A 12,367-nucleotide genomic window follows, 5' to 3' on the forward strand; every position below is an offset into this window, starting at 1 on the left:
GTTTTTCCAAAGGGTGCTAAGCAATGAATTAATATCAATTGCACAATAGTTTTTAATATCCTCTCAGCTTAATAAGACTAATTCAGTGGTTGTACATACTAGATACGAAAACCAATTCAATTAAATACAGAAAGTGGGGGAGGGGAGTGTTTGTTGAATTGCAAATTTTTTATTTTTACTTTTAAGAAGGCCAATTTAATCCGAGCTGAATAATCTTTAATTCAGGCAAAGTCTGAGATATGCTTAAATAGCTATACAATAGTTAGTTATGTATGCTATGCTAGGTTTGAAGGCATTTTAGAGTCCATAAAATATGTGTTGCTCTATAAATGCTCTGAAGCTTAATAAGGGGCAACCGAAACAATGCATTCCTTCATAGTCTTCAAGTATTCTTATACTGTACAAGCAGAAAAAACATCTGGAAGACAAATAGCTGGTTGCTTTTCTTGGAGTCTTAGTTTAGATTAAAAGAAAAACAATGGAAAATAAAAACAAACCTACTTTTCTACAGTCTAAAATGTGCTTGGGCTTTGCTTAATATTAATGTAGTCAAATTTATATATTACACAACCTTCTTCCTCAGTATTTATATATACTACCTGTTACGGTTTGCCTTCTGCCCTATAAATTTGTGTTTTGTCTTGTTTTGTTTTGTTTTTAATTTTCCTTGTTCTTAGGAGTGCCATGATTGCTGACTACATGTTCTGGCTCTGTGGAGGAAGTGAACAGTGTATAAGCAAGCTCATCAAACTGTATTGGCAGGTAAAAAATGATGTCCCAACTATGAAGGAAGAGCCCTTCTCATTTTTAGAACCAAAATGAAGGATTGGTGCTTAAAAGATTGCTGGAAAAAGTAGCTCTGGCCCTGTCAGTTAGAAGGACACTACTCAGTAGTAATGTATTTATAATGAAGTAGATTTTCTGTGACTGATTTTGAGGGCAAAATTCAAGGTTGTTAACCCTTGCCACATACTTCAGTTTTACAGCCCAATATAAATTTTAGACATCCCAGGAACTATTTTCCCAAGCATGCTGCTATAATGACATGATCCTTTAAAATATGAACATTGTATTTTCACAGATTCTTCTTGATCTATGATCTGTAAAAGCATACACTAGAAGTAATACCAATTACATAGGAAAGGAAAAATGCAAAGATCGGTTGTATTTGTTGGGGCATATTTAGTGTTTAGAACACCTAACTAATAACAAACTACAGATCTTTTTTCTCATTTATTATTCAAAATGGCAGCAAGAAGTCATATCAAAGGTCAATTAGATCTCAAGAATAGAGTCATACTTTCTTAGAATTATAAAGAGAATTTAGAATACGCTAGTTCAATCTCCTTCACAATACACAAATCTATTAATTTCCTGTCTGCTCTCAGCAAATTGTCAATAACTTTCTGCTGAAATAGATCCAAAATAAAGAGCACATTTAACTCCAAGAAATGACAACCAATTTGCTAATTATTAAACTGCCTTCTTCATGTAAAGTAGATTTCTACTTTATCCAGTGGTTCCCAGTAGGGCAACATGGACCAAAAGGAAACCCATTTCCAAATGAAATTTTTTTCAAATATTTGAAAGTCAACTACAAAAGCCAAAACCCTCCTCTGTATCTTCTTTCCTGACTGTGTAGAGCCTTTTATTCCTCATACTTCAAGATGATTTGATTTAATTTAATATGAACCTTCCAAACCAACTAGAATAAGATCTTATAAAACACAAATATGAAAGTGAGAAATAATCACCAGTAGTCTTTTGATGCTTCCTGATTTTTCCCATATTTTCACTACTATGTCTTGGCCCCCAGTTTTCTGTCTCTATATCATGTGTTATCTTTATTAGACAGTAAAGGGTTAGGTTTATCATATAAAATGCTCAATAATTTATATGGTTCCAGCTAAATATTTGGAGCTCAGTTTACCAACTATAAAAAATAAAGGTTTATATTAGTCCTACTATATTTGAGACCTGTGATTACTTAAAAAAAAAATCCTTTATTTTTATTAAAGGATTTCAGAAGCTCCTGGAAAGAAGTGGGAAAGGAGTTGAATCTCAAGGATTAGATACAACATTCAGCAAGCTTGGCATATAATAGGTCTCAAATGAAGGTTTTGATTTAATTTATTCATTCACTAAACAAATAACATTGAGTACTTACTGTGTTTTCTACATTGAACTAAGAAAAAATAGATCCATTGTTGGTGCAACTGGTTAAGATGTACTGTAAATAATTTTTTCCTGTTTCCTTTAGCTTTCAAAGAACACTAATATCCCCATTTTTTTACCTCAAAGTAGAAAAATAATCTCCACTTACCAATACATGCATGTTTGCTATGCAAAAAGGAGGAAAACAAATACTATTATTTAACTACTCTGTATTAATAAAAATAAGAAAAACATATTTCTCTTTGTATTTTCTTTTTCTCTTTATTTTTAAATTATTTCTTTAATCCCTATCACCTATTTAACCAACACCCCCACCCACCTCCCTTCTGGTAACCATCAGTTTATTCTCTATAGCTGAGTATGGTTTGCCTCTCTCTTTCTCTCTTTTTTTCTCCTTTGCTAGTTTGTTTTGTTTCTTGGATTCCACATATAAGTAAAATCATATGGTGTTTATCTTTCTTTGAATGGACTTATTTCACTTTTTATTATATTCTGTAGTTCCATGTCATTGCAAATGACAAAGTTTTATTCTTTTTATGGCTGAATAATGTTCTATTGTGTACATGTACCACCTCTTCTTTATCCATTAATCAGTCAGTGGACACTTGGGCTGCTTGCATAATTTTGCTATTGTAGATAATGTTGCTATAAACATCAGGGTCCATGTATCCTTTAAGTCAGTATTTTTGTATTCTTTGGGTAGTAAATATCTAGTAGTGTGATTATTGGATCATAGCCTTATTTCATTTTTAATTTTTTGAGGAACCTCCATACTGTTTTCTACAGTGGCTACGCCAGTTTGCATTCCCACCAACAGTGCAAAAGGTTTCCCCTTTATCCACATTCTTGCCCACACCTCTTGCTTCTTTTCTTGGGTTGTTGATTTTAGCTATTCCGACAGGTGTGAGGTGATAGCTCACTGTAGTTTTGATTTGCATTTTCCTGACAATAAGTGATGTTGAGCATCTTTTAATATGTCTGTTGGCCATCTGTACGTCTTCTTTAGAAAAATGTCAATTCGGGTCTTCTGCCCATTTTTAATTGGATTATTCATTTTGGGGATGTTGAGTTTTTCTTTTCCTCTTATAATTTGAAGCAACTAGGCATATTGGAAAAGAGCCCTTGTTTAGAAGTCAGATCTGATTCAGTCCAAGTTCTAAGACCAAATAGTTATTTAACCTAGGGCAAATTAGTTTCTAGAGGAACTTCAACTAGAAAATAAGAGATGACTAGCACAAAGTGTTTGAGAAGGTCTATTCTTGAAGATCATTTTAGTACTGAAATCTAATATTTTAAGCCTATCTAAAAATGTCACACATATTAAGATAAAAAGAAGTAACATAATTAGAAATTTCATCCTGCAGATAAATTCCATAAACTAAACCCCTCAACACTAGCACACCACGCCCTTCTCACCAGTTACATACTTTCTTATGTGAGCCTGCCTCTCTCTGATCTTAATTTAAATGTGTATATCTTCCTCCTTAGACTTTATTCTGTCCTAAATCAAAAGGGGCTTTTGGAGATTGCCAAACAGTGATGCTCCACCACCCAATCTACCATGGCAACTGAATTTAAGAATGTTGAATTTATGAATGCCCCCAAACATCACAGACTAGAAACTGTATCTGCATATACATTTATAGACATCCATTAAGGTTTAGACAGGAGGCTACTTTCACTACCTTTGTAAGTGATGACGTTTCTGTATATCTTCTTTCAATCACATAAAATACCTATCACTCTGGTTAGTTAGTCTTCTTAGACATCTGAAATAAGAAATGGAAAATTGGGGTATGTAAAAATTTGAGAGCCATTCTACACCTACTCTCACAAATTGTTGGTTCACAAATTCTTGGATACAAAAGAACAGACCTTTACTTTGGTGAGCTCAAGAACGCTTTTCAATTGTATTAGGAACAGTTTTCATATCATCAGTCCAGCAAGAAAAAAAGGCCTAAAGCTCTGCACTACATGACAGCTCACACTGGAATATATCACTCTGAATAAAAGTGTTTGCACATGTTATGCTATAATAGCATCACCTCTTCAGAGCTAGAGAGGGTTGGAAATAAGTTGTCACAACTGTACTTGCATGCATGCTTCTGAAACCTGATACCCAGTCTCCTATTATCAGTCACTTTCCTATTCTCAAATACCTTGAAACCCCATCACAATTCTGAGCTAATTAACAAAATGGAAAATTCCTGGTCATACTGAAAATTAGCTATTTTGAAGCGGTGACCACTATGTATTTATACATTGCTCCTAAAGTAGTAATATTATTTCAAAAAGATTTTAACAGTAAACTGTAGTCCACCTCCTGAGCCCCCGGCCCCTTTAGATCCAGGGCTAGACTTACTAGCATCAAGAAACAAACATGACGGGGTGCCTGGGTGGCTCAGTGGGTTAAAGCCTCTGCCTTCGGCTCAGGTCATGATCCCAGGGTCCTGGGATCGAGCCTCGCATCGGGCTCTCTGCTCAGCAGGGAGCCGGCTTCCTCCTCTCTCTCTCTGCCTGCCTCTCGGCCTACTTGTGATCTCTGTCTGTCAAATAAACAAATAAAATCTTAAAAAAAAAAAAAAAAAGAAAAGAAAAGAAACAAACATGACTTCCATTCCACTTTCCCTTTCCTGGTTTCCCACCTTCGCTTTCAGCCATGCTGTCAGTGACATGGATTGTCTGGTATGTGGCTTTCTCTCCTACAGTGTGAGGAACAGAGCCAACTCCAGTCTGCACTGCAAAATGGAGTGAGAAAAGGGGATAAGAGCTAATTTTGCTGTAGAAGTCCCACAAAACAAGTACAGAGGAGCCCAACTAAACAGGGGCAAGCTGCCTGATCAGCTCATTCTTCACCTTAATTATTCTTTTTTAAATCTCTTTCTTTCTTTTTTGAGTCACAAACCCCTCTGAGACTCTGATTCCATTTATGAGCATCCACCTAGAAACAATACTCATAAACATATACACAAAAAAATGTGCCTGCTGTGTATCTCATTACATTGGAACTCCTACACGTAGAATATGGAGAATTACAGTTTTATCACTCTTTGGAAAAGGTTATGCAATTTTCCTGGAATAAGAAGTTGAAATATATTTGACATCACATCAATATTGATGTTTCATTTTAATAACAATAAGAGATACAACCTTGATTCACAAAGTATCTAATAGTAAATGGAATCAGAGCACCTGTAGCTTACAAGATCTCATATGGATAGGCAGGCATCAACAATAACCAAAATTCATATTACATCATTTCCTTTGTCCTCAGGTCAATGAGATTATCTTTGTTAAGTCTATACGATCAAAGTTATCTATGTTAGCAATTTGTTTCAGTTTTAAAGCCATTTGAACAAAAAGTGACCCTCATAAGACATAAAGCCATTTGTCAAGTGTCTGTTGATTTTTGTCCCTAAAAACTCTCATGACTTTGTCAGTCTCTCCTCCAGTATTAGAAAATTTAAATTGTTATTTATAACAATAACAATTGCTATTGTTATTTGTAACAAAATAAGAGTCACCTCATTTAGAGTAGCAGCTTGACCAAAAAAAAAGAACGAACGAAAGAAAAAAAAGCTCATAGTTTTTCAGCAGCATCTCTAATAGTAAATTCAGCATTTTAATCAAAAGACTTGCTTCACTTATGTGACTAAGATATCAGCCATTATAAAGCTAGTCCTGGAATGAACTTCTCACTATCAATCTGTTCTAAGAAGGAGTTTTCTTTTCTCTTAAAAATTTTTCAAGAATTAATCAAACTAAATCACTTCTAAATTTCTTCTCTGAACTGCCAACAAACTTCTCTATTAAGAAAGAGCCTCATGGTGTGTTCTTATATCTTGACAAAGATCTACTGAAAAGGCACTGATTTGAGCTCTTGGCTCTGAAGAAGTTGAAGACTTTCACAGCAATTGAAAGACCTCTTTTGGGGGTTGTTGGAGGGGCTGTTGACACCAACATGAGCCCCTGTAGAAAGCCTGACATGTGGAGCATCTTTCCTTAGTGAAGCAGCAAAGGCTGAGGCAGTGCCAACTTCACAGATCCTCCATCTGTGCAGAGAATACCAAGACTTCCCATCCAATTCAACTTGTACTTGGCATTGAATGTTCACCATCTTAAAGATATCAATGGCCTAAATGGTTTCCAAAGAGGGCTCACCAGCAAGAAATTTTTCTTTGGTGAAATTAGTCACTCTCAAAGGACAAAATCAGGAACTGGCTGCACTGAGATGCAAAAGATTTTCCCCAGCCATATGCTTGAGGAAGATAATGCACAGTCTGTGGGCTTTAAAGCCCTTCCATGGTGTTTAGGGGTTCAACAGAACAACAGGTTGAGTCCCTTGGGTACTCCTTCTCTTTTCAACAGCCCTTTTTCTTCTTGGTAATGAGCCTAACAGAAGACATTTATTGCTTCCAAAGCTCAAAGCCAAAAATAATACCCAGACTGTTCGTGTCATATAGTTCCTCCTTAAACTACACTATAGTCATTCAAGCTTGAAACATTTCCAATCCAGTATGTGCAGACTACTCTTAAATTAGTGGGTACTTTTCTTTTTTATTTTCAAATTATATTTGTCATTCATACCCATTCAGGAAATATTTATTGATCACTTCCTAGTGACTCTATGGCACTACATTATGTGTTAGAATTATAGCAGTGAACAAAATAGACCTTGTCCTGTCTTCAAGAAACTTATTCTAGCACAAAATATTTATTAACAAGAAAAACAGCCATTACTTAACTTAGACATCATTTCTTCTTAATTTTTTCTTCCACAGTAATATCAAAGTGCATTGCATCTAGCGATTCAATACACATTTATTAAATTCAGTTAACCAAACATACTATTTTACATGAAACTCAAACCAAAATGTCAAGAATATTTTGGAATAGTTTTTTATTTGTTATTTAAAAATTCTGTGCTTATATAAATTAAGTATTTCTGTGTGGTGTGTATGTGTGTGTTTAAGTTCACAAATGTGTAAAACTTTGTGCTTTAGTTGAGTTTGGGATTTATCAGAGTATGTGGAGAAGGTTGCCAATTTCCAATAGTCCCTTTTGTCTCATTGGTTTCTGTGCTCATGGATGTCTCCATATACATCATAGCATCTTATTTATTAGCTTCTTTCAAACATAGCAATCAAGACAGCAGTAAGCTAATGGGTTTCTCTGCCCTAACTGGAGAATGATACAGGATAACTTAACACTGACTGTTATTTAGTGCCTTATACCAATAATGGAGACTAACTTTTTCACTCCAGTTCTTTGTTTTTCTTCCCAATATTGCAAAATTATACCAATTTTAATCATTTACATGATACAGATTTATGATATCTCAATGTCAAGAGTAAAAATAAAATCTTCAACATGAAATTTCAGGCAAAGTAAGGTCAAAGAACTAGAACTTTTTTTATTATCCTTAACAAAACACCTACATATTCTGGAGAAGAAAAATGTGTTCTCTCTAAAGATTTGCTTCCATGTGAAAAATGTTTCCACAGAGAGGAACCAAAAAAAATGTCATATGAGCATTTCTCCTAATGGCCTTTGTTTATAGTCTATTTATTTATTTGGCCCCATCAGGCATGCAGTTTATAAAATATTTGGACAAAAGTATCTGAAAGTAACCCAAACTTTACTGTAACTAGTTTAGGTATAATTTAAGAAGCACCAAACTCACTCACCTAAAAATAGTTTTCCTATCAACTGTCACGTGTCGCACTTAAATTCCCACCATTTGGCACTGAATATCTTGTCAACCCCACATCATATGCCAAAGAAATTTTATCTGTAAGTGCTTAACTCATTAATGGGTGACTCAACAAAATTGGGAAAATTATTTTGAGACTTCTTAGTACGTTTGGAAACATGAAAGCAGAATCCTGAAGGAACAGGATCAAAGGAAGGGTAAGCCCTTATAAGGAAAGGTGACAGAATGTTCTGAGTATAGGAAGTGTAGGCTGGGCAGAAGAACTCTAGGAAGGCAATGGATGTATGTGTTTAACTCAGAAAGGAAGGAAAGCAAAAGAAAACAGACACCATAGAGCAGTAGAAAGAAGTCAGATCTATGATTCACAAGCTGTAACTTCTAGTTCTAATGCTAGAATTCGGTTTTCAAAAAGTCACTTCATTTTTAACTAGTTAGCCACTGCTACAATACTGCTATGTAATAAATCACTCCTAAACTCAGTGGCTTATCATAATAGTAAGTAGGTTGGCTTATCAGTCATGATTTGGCCAATCTAGGCTGGTCTTGGATGGACTTGGCAAGGCTTAGCTCCAAGCTGCAGAGAAGCCCAAGAATGATCCATATGTCTCTCATTCTCCTTTGACCAATCGCTACCTGACGTCTGTTCTTCTTATGGCAAACTGCAGAATTCTAAGAGAGAAATCAAAATTATATAAGCACATTTCAAGCCTCTGTTAGACCATGCTTGTTAACTTCACATCCCATTAGCCAAAGAAAACCATATATGGTCAAGGCTCAGTGCAAAGGGTAAAATTCTTCTGTTCACTGCAATGCCATGACAAAGGCATGGATATGATACTGTTATAGAGAGGGGAAAAATTGAAACCAGCAACACAATGTGCTAGTTTACCACACCTGTTCTGAACTTTAGTTTCTGCTGCTGTATGATGACAAAGTCGGCTTAGGTCAGTGGTTCTCAAACACTGGTCTAGTTACCAACTGCATCAAAATCATTTGGGAAAATTTTTTAAATATTATATTCCCAGAGTTGGGTGAGGTTCTAAAAGCTGTTTATCCCTACCCCCCAACTAGGTGATTCTGATGCACAACCCTGAGCCTGGTCTTTAAGGCCATTTATAATTTTTTAAGTTCATGACCAGCCTAGTCTACCATAGAGTTTATTTAGCACTTTGCTAAATACAAAGTTAAAGTGTGAGAGTACCTGCACAAGAAGAAACCCTAAGCCCCAGATTCTCCCTCAGTCCCTCTATATAGAAGTCTCTAGTAAATGAGGCAGCCTGTACTTCCTCTTTTTAAAGGCTAACTGCTCTCCTCTTCTCACCATGATGTAACTCGGATTTTCCAGCCCACCTCCTATGCCTGAAGCAAATTCTTTGGCTGTCTCAGGATTTCTTCCTACATTCAGTTTTACATCTAGACAATAATGGGCATTGTAGTTGTTTTTAGTCACTTGCCTACAAAGAGATTTGTCCACTAAGCTAGGCAATATTAAGATTCTCATTTTATGAATCCTCATATTTTTCAGTTAGAAGACAGGCTCAAGAGGAAGTGTCCAAATTGAGATGAGAGGTAAAAGAGAGCTTCCTTTCCTGGGTCTTGGAAAAGATAAATGTAGAAATGAATTTCTCATCTAATTATTCATTCCTGTTTATATATTCTTTAATGATATGTTTCCATGGTTACCAGCGTTGTTAAATGCTGCCTGTGTTTCACTTTGCTTTGATGCTATTTGAGGTAGTATGCCGGTAGGAGAGTTTTACTTCTAAATGAAAGATGTAATTGAGGCATGTATTTGATCTAAGGTTGAGTGTTCCTGTGAAGAAGATAGTGACCGTGACCTTTTCTGTTTGTATAGTTTAGTGTAGTTGTTCCACTGATGTTCTGTGAGTGTCCCAGGCATTAGGAAGGAAGGAAGGAAGGAAGGAAGGAAGGAAGGAAGGAAGGAAAGGAAGGAAAGGAAGGGGGGGTAGGGAGAAAGAGAGGGAGGGGTTGAGGAAAGAATCTGAGCCATACACATACTGAATTCATGTGTACATTTCAGTACTGTTACATATATTTAGTGACAGTGATTTGATCAGACTGTCAAGTAGGTGAGATTGCTTTTTACGTGCCCCATCCCTCTCTTCTCCCCATGCTGTCCCTGTTCTTCGCGCTACCTATACAAGCCAAGAGCCACAGCCTTCTTTCAAAAATGTGTCATATATTCAATTACCTCATCTCAGTATCAGTCTGCGTCAGAGTCCCACCTTGTCAGATGTTGTCTGCTTTTGAAGTCCTAATTGCCACTGAGAGATACATGGCTTTATCCCCTGCTAAAACAATGCCAGGCATCCAGAACATATAAGAATTTGGGGGCAGGGCCATGCAGGGGGACAGCATATGTCACATATATATCAGTCCCCTATCTGCTAGTTGATAATTCAAGCTCATTAGAAAATAACAGCATGACATCAAACAAGAAAAGTAATCCTCAGCCACTACTAAGAAATATTTACTTAGTATTCATCTTCAGCAATATGTATATATATATATATATACATATTTCTGTATATATATATATATACATATATACAATTTTTAATGGTGTCTATTGTAGAAATATCAATAGATTATGGAGGAAACTCACACCATTTTAATAGTCACCTTTTCCTTTTCTCTTTTTCCCTCTTCAAAAGGTTTTTGGATTTCTGACAGTTCTTAGTGGAGAAAGAAGTAACCTCTAAATTTCTTTTCATTTTCTCTCATTTGAGAATGATATGGGTTTCATAGAGTTAAGGCAGTTTGGGCCTTCTTTTACTTGAACAAATTTAGGGATAGCAATTTGGTTCCCAAGAGTCCTGTGCTCTTTTGCTGGGTTGTCATGAGGTTATTTTGTTTACTTAGAGACTTTGCCTTCCAGTTTAAATTTGAGAACATGTTGATTCTTTCTTCGATTTGCATCTAAGAATCAAAAATTGTTATGATCCAAACCAAATTTAGAGATTTTTATAGTTATCTTTTATATTTCCTGTAGATTTTTATGGGTTATTGATTTACAAGCTTGCAGAGAAATTGAGGTCACTTTTTTTAGCAGTTGGAGATGCAGAATAACTATTCCATGAAATCACAAAATTTTTTAAGCTGTGTGCACCCAAGTATAAGATAATCTGTAAAGCTCAAAGCTTTTAATGTTTTTATGTATATTCAACCATCTTTTTGACGGCATTGCACACCAATTAAAAATTAGTTCTCCTCTTTTCTTGAATTCACATGATTCTATTTTTCTCACTAATTTTTGAAGACATATTGTACCTGTACTATAATTTCTAGTTGAATCATTTGCTTTTTCATTTATTTTTCATATTTTCTAATCTCCCCTCTTCTAGATAATGAGGCCCCAGCATTTTAAATGTCTGTCTTCAACAAGTGGCATGATTTACTTTTTTTTTCTTTAGGATCCTAAAGTAATGTTAAACTGACCTATTTCTATCCAAGACAGCAAAAGTGCTATTTTATATAATGCAGTCTAAACCAGGAGTCAACAGCTTATGAGGGACAACAACAACCCCCAGAAAACCTTGGGAGGGCTATTTCAAGCCCAAACCTAAAGAGATGGAAAACACCATAATTAGCATGGCAAGTCTTCATTTTCTTTCTCCTTCATCTTTGGGGTTGTCCTGCTTTAGCATTCATGTACAAGAAACAAATTAGAGCTAAAACTAGAGACTGGATACATACATAACTTGGAAGTATAGTGTCAGGTCTCTTAAAGATAGCACTTAATTTCATTTCATCTAATATCTCTTGAAGTTATAGTTTGCTGTTGTCATACTATGTGTATGTGTGTGTGTATAAGAAATATTTGTATATATATTTGACAGGTCCATCACACTTTTCACAGATGCAATTATGCCACGTCTGAGACCTCTTGATGATGAAAAGTTGCATATAGAAAGATACCTGCCCCATAGTAGCATCTTCCTGCAATCTCTTACCTCCTAAAAAATAAAAGTCCTCGAGGAGGGAGTGACAGCCTGAAAGAGATTAATTGAGACAAATGAGAGAAATAAAGAAAAAGAAGAAGAGCTGTCTGGTTGCTGAGGCAAAGCTGAAATTGTTATGATCCAAACCAAATTTAGAGATTTGATAGAAAAAAAATTATGGGGCTGTAGGAGTATACCAAAGACAAACTTTGAGTAATAGACTATAGGACTATAAAGACATTTTTTGACATAGCACACAGTCCCTTTTACTGGATCCCCAGGTAAACCATCATCCCTCCTTGGTTCTGCATACCATCAGGGCCATGAAGCTTCCAAAATGAATAGTTCCCTCATTGGAAGGCTCTATTAGAACATTTTTCCTACTGCTAAGGATTTCACTTCTGCCCTCCAAAGCATTTTGGAAACTATAAACCTAATTTGTGAGACTGCACACCATAAATGGATCAGAGCTAGAGGCTCTGACTGAGACAGAAGTGACTTGAATCCCAACTCTGTC

At 35.7% G+C, this 12,367-nt stretch overlaps 1 protein-coding gene across 3 annotated transcripts in view; it reads left to right on the forward strand.

Annotated features, from left to right (window-relative positions):
- The window catches only part of SPATA16 (spermatogenesis associated 16), a 259,451-nt gene that overhangs the window by 156,623 nt on the left and 90,461 nt on the right, over positions 1-12,367 (forward strand). For all 3 annotated transcript variants that reach the window (XM_059163453.1, XM_059163451.1, XM_059163452.1), the window contains exon 5: positions 678-762. In XM_059163453.1, coding sequence (XP_059019436.1) covers positions 678-762 — 85 coding nt within the window. The remainder of the gene's footprint in view (positions 1-677; positions 763-12,367) is intronic.

Source organism: Mustela lutreola, chromosome 2 (assembly GCF_030435805.1).
Source record: "Mustela lutreola isolate mMusLut2 chromosome 2, mMusLut2.pri, whole genome shotgun sequence".
Classification (NCBI taxonomy): Eukaryota; Metazoa; Chordata; class Mammalia; order Carnivora; family Mustelidae; genus Mustela; species Mustela lutreola.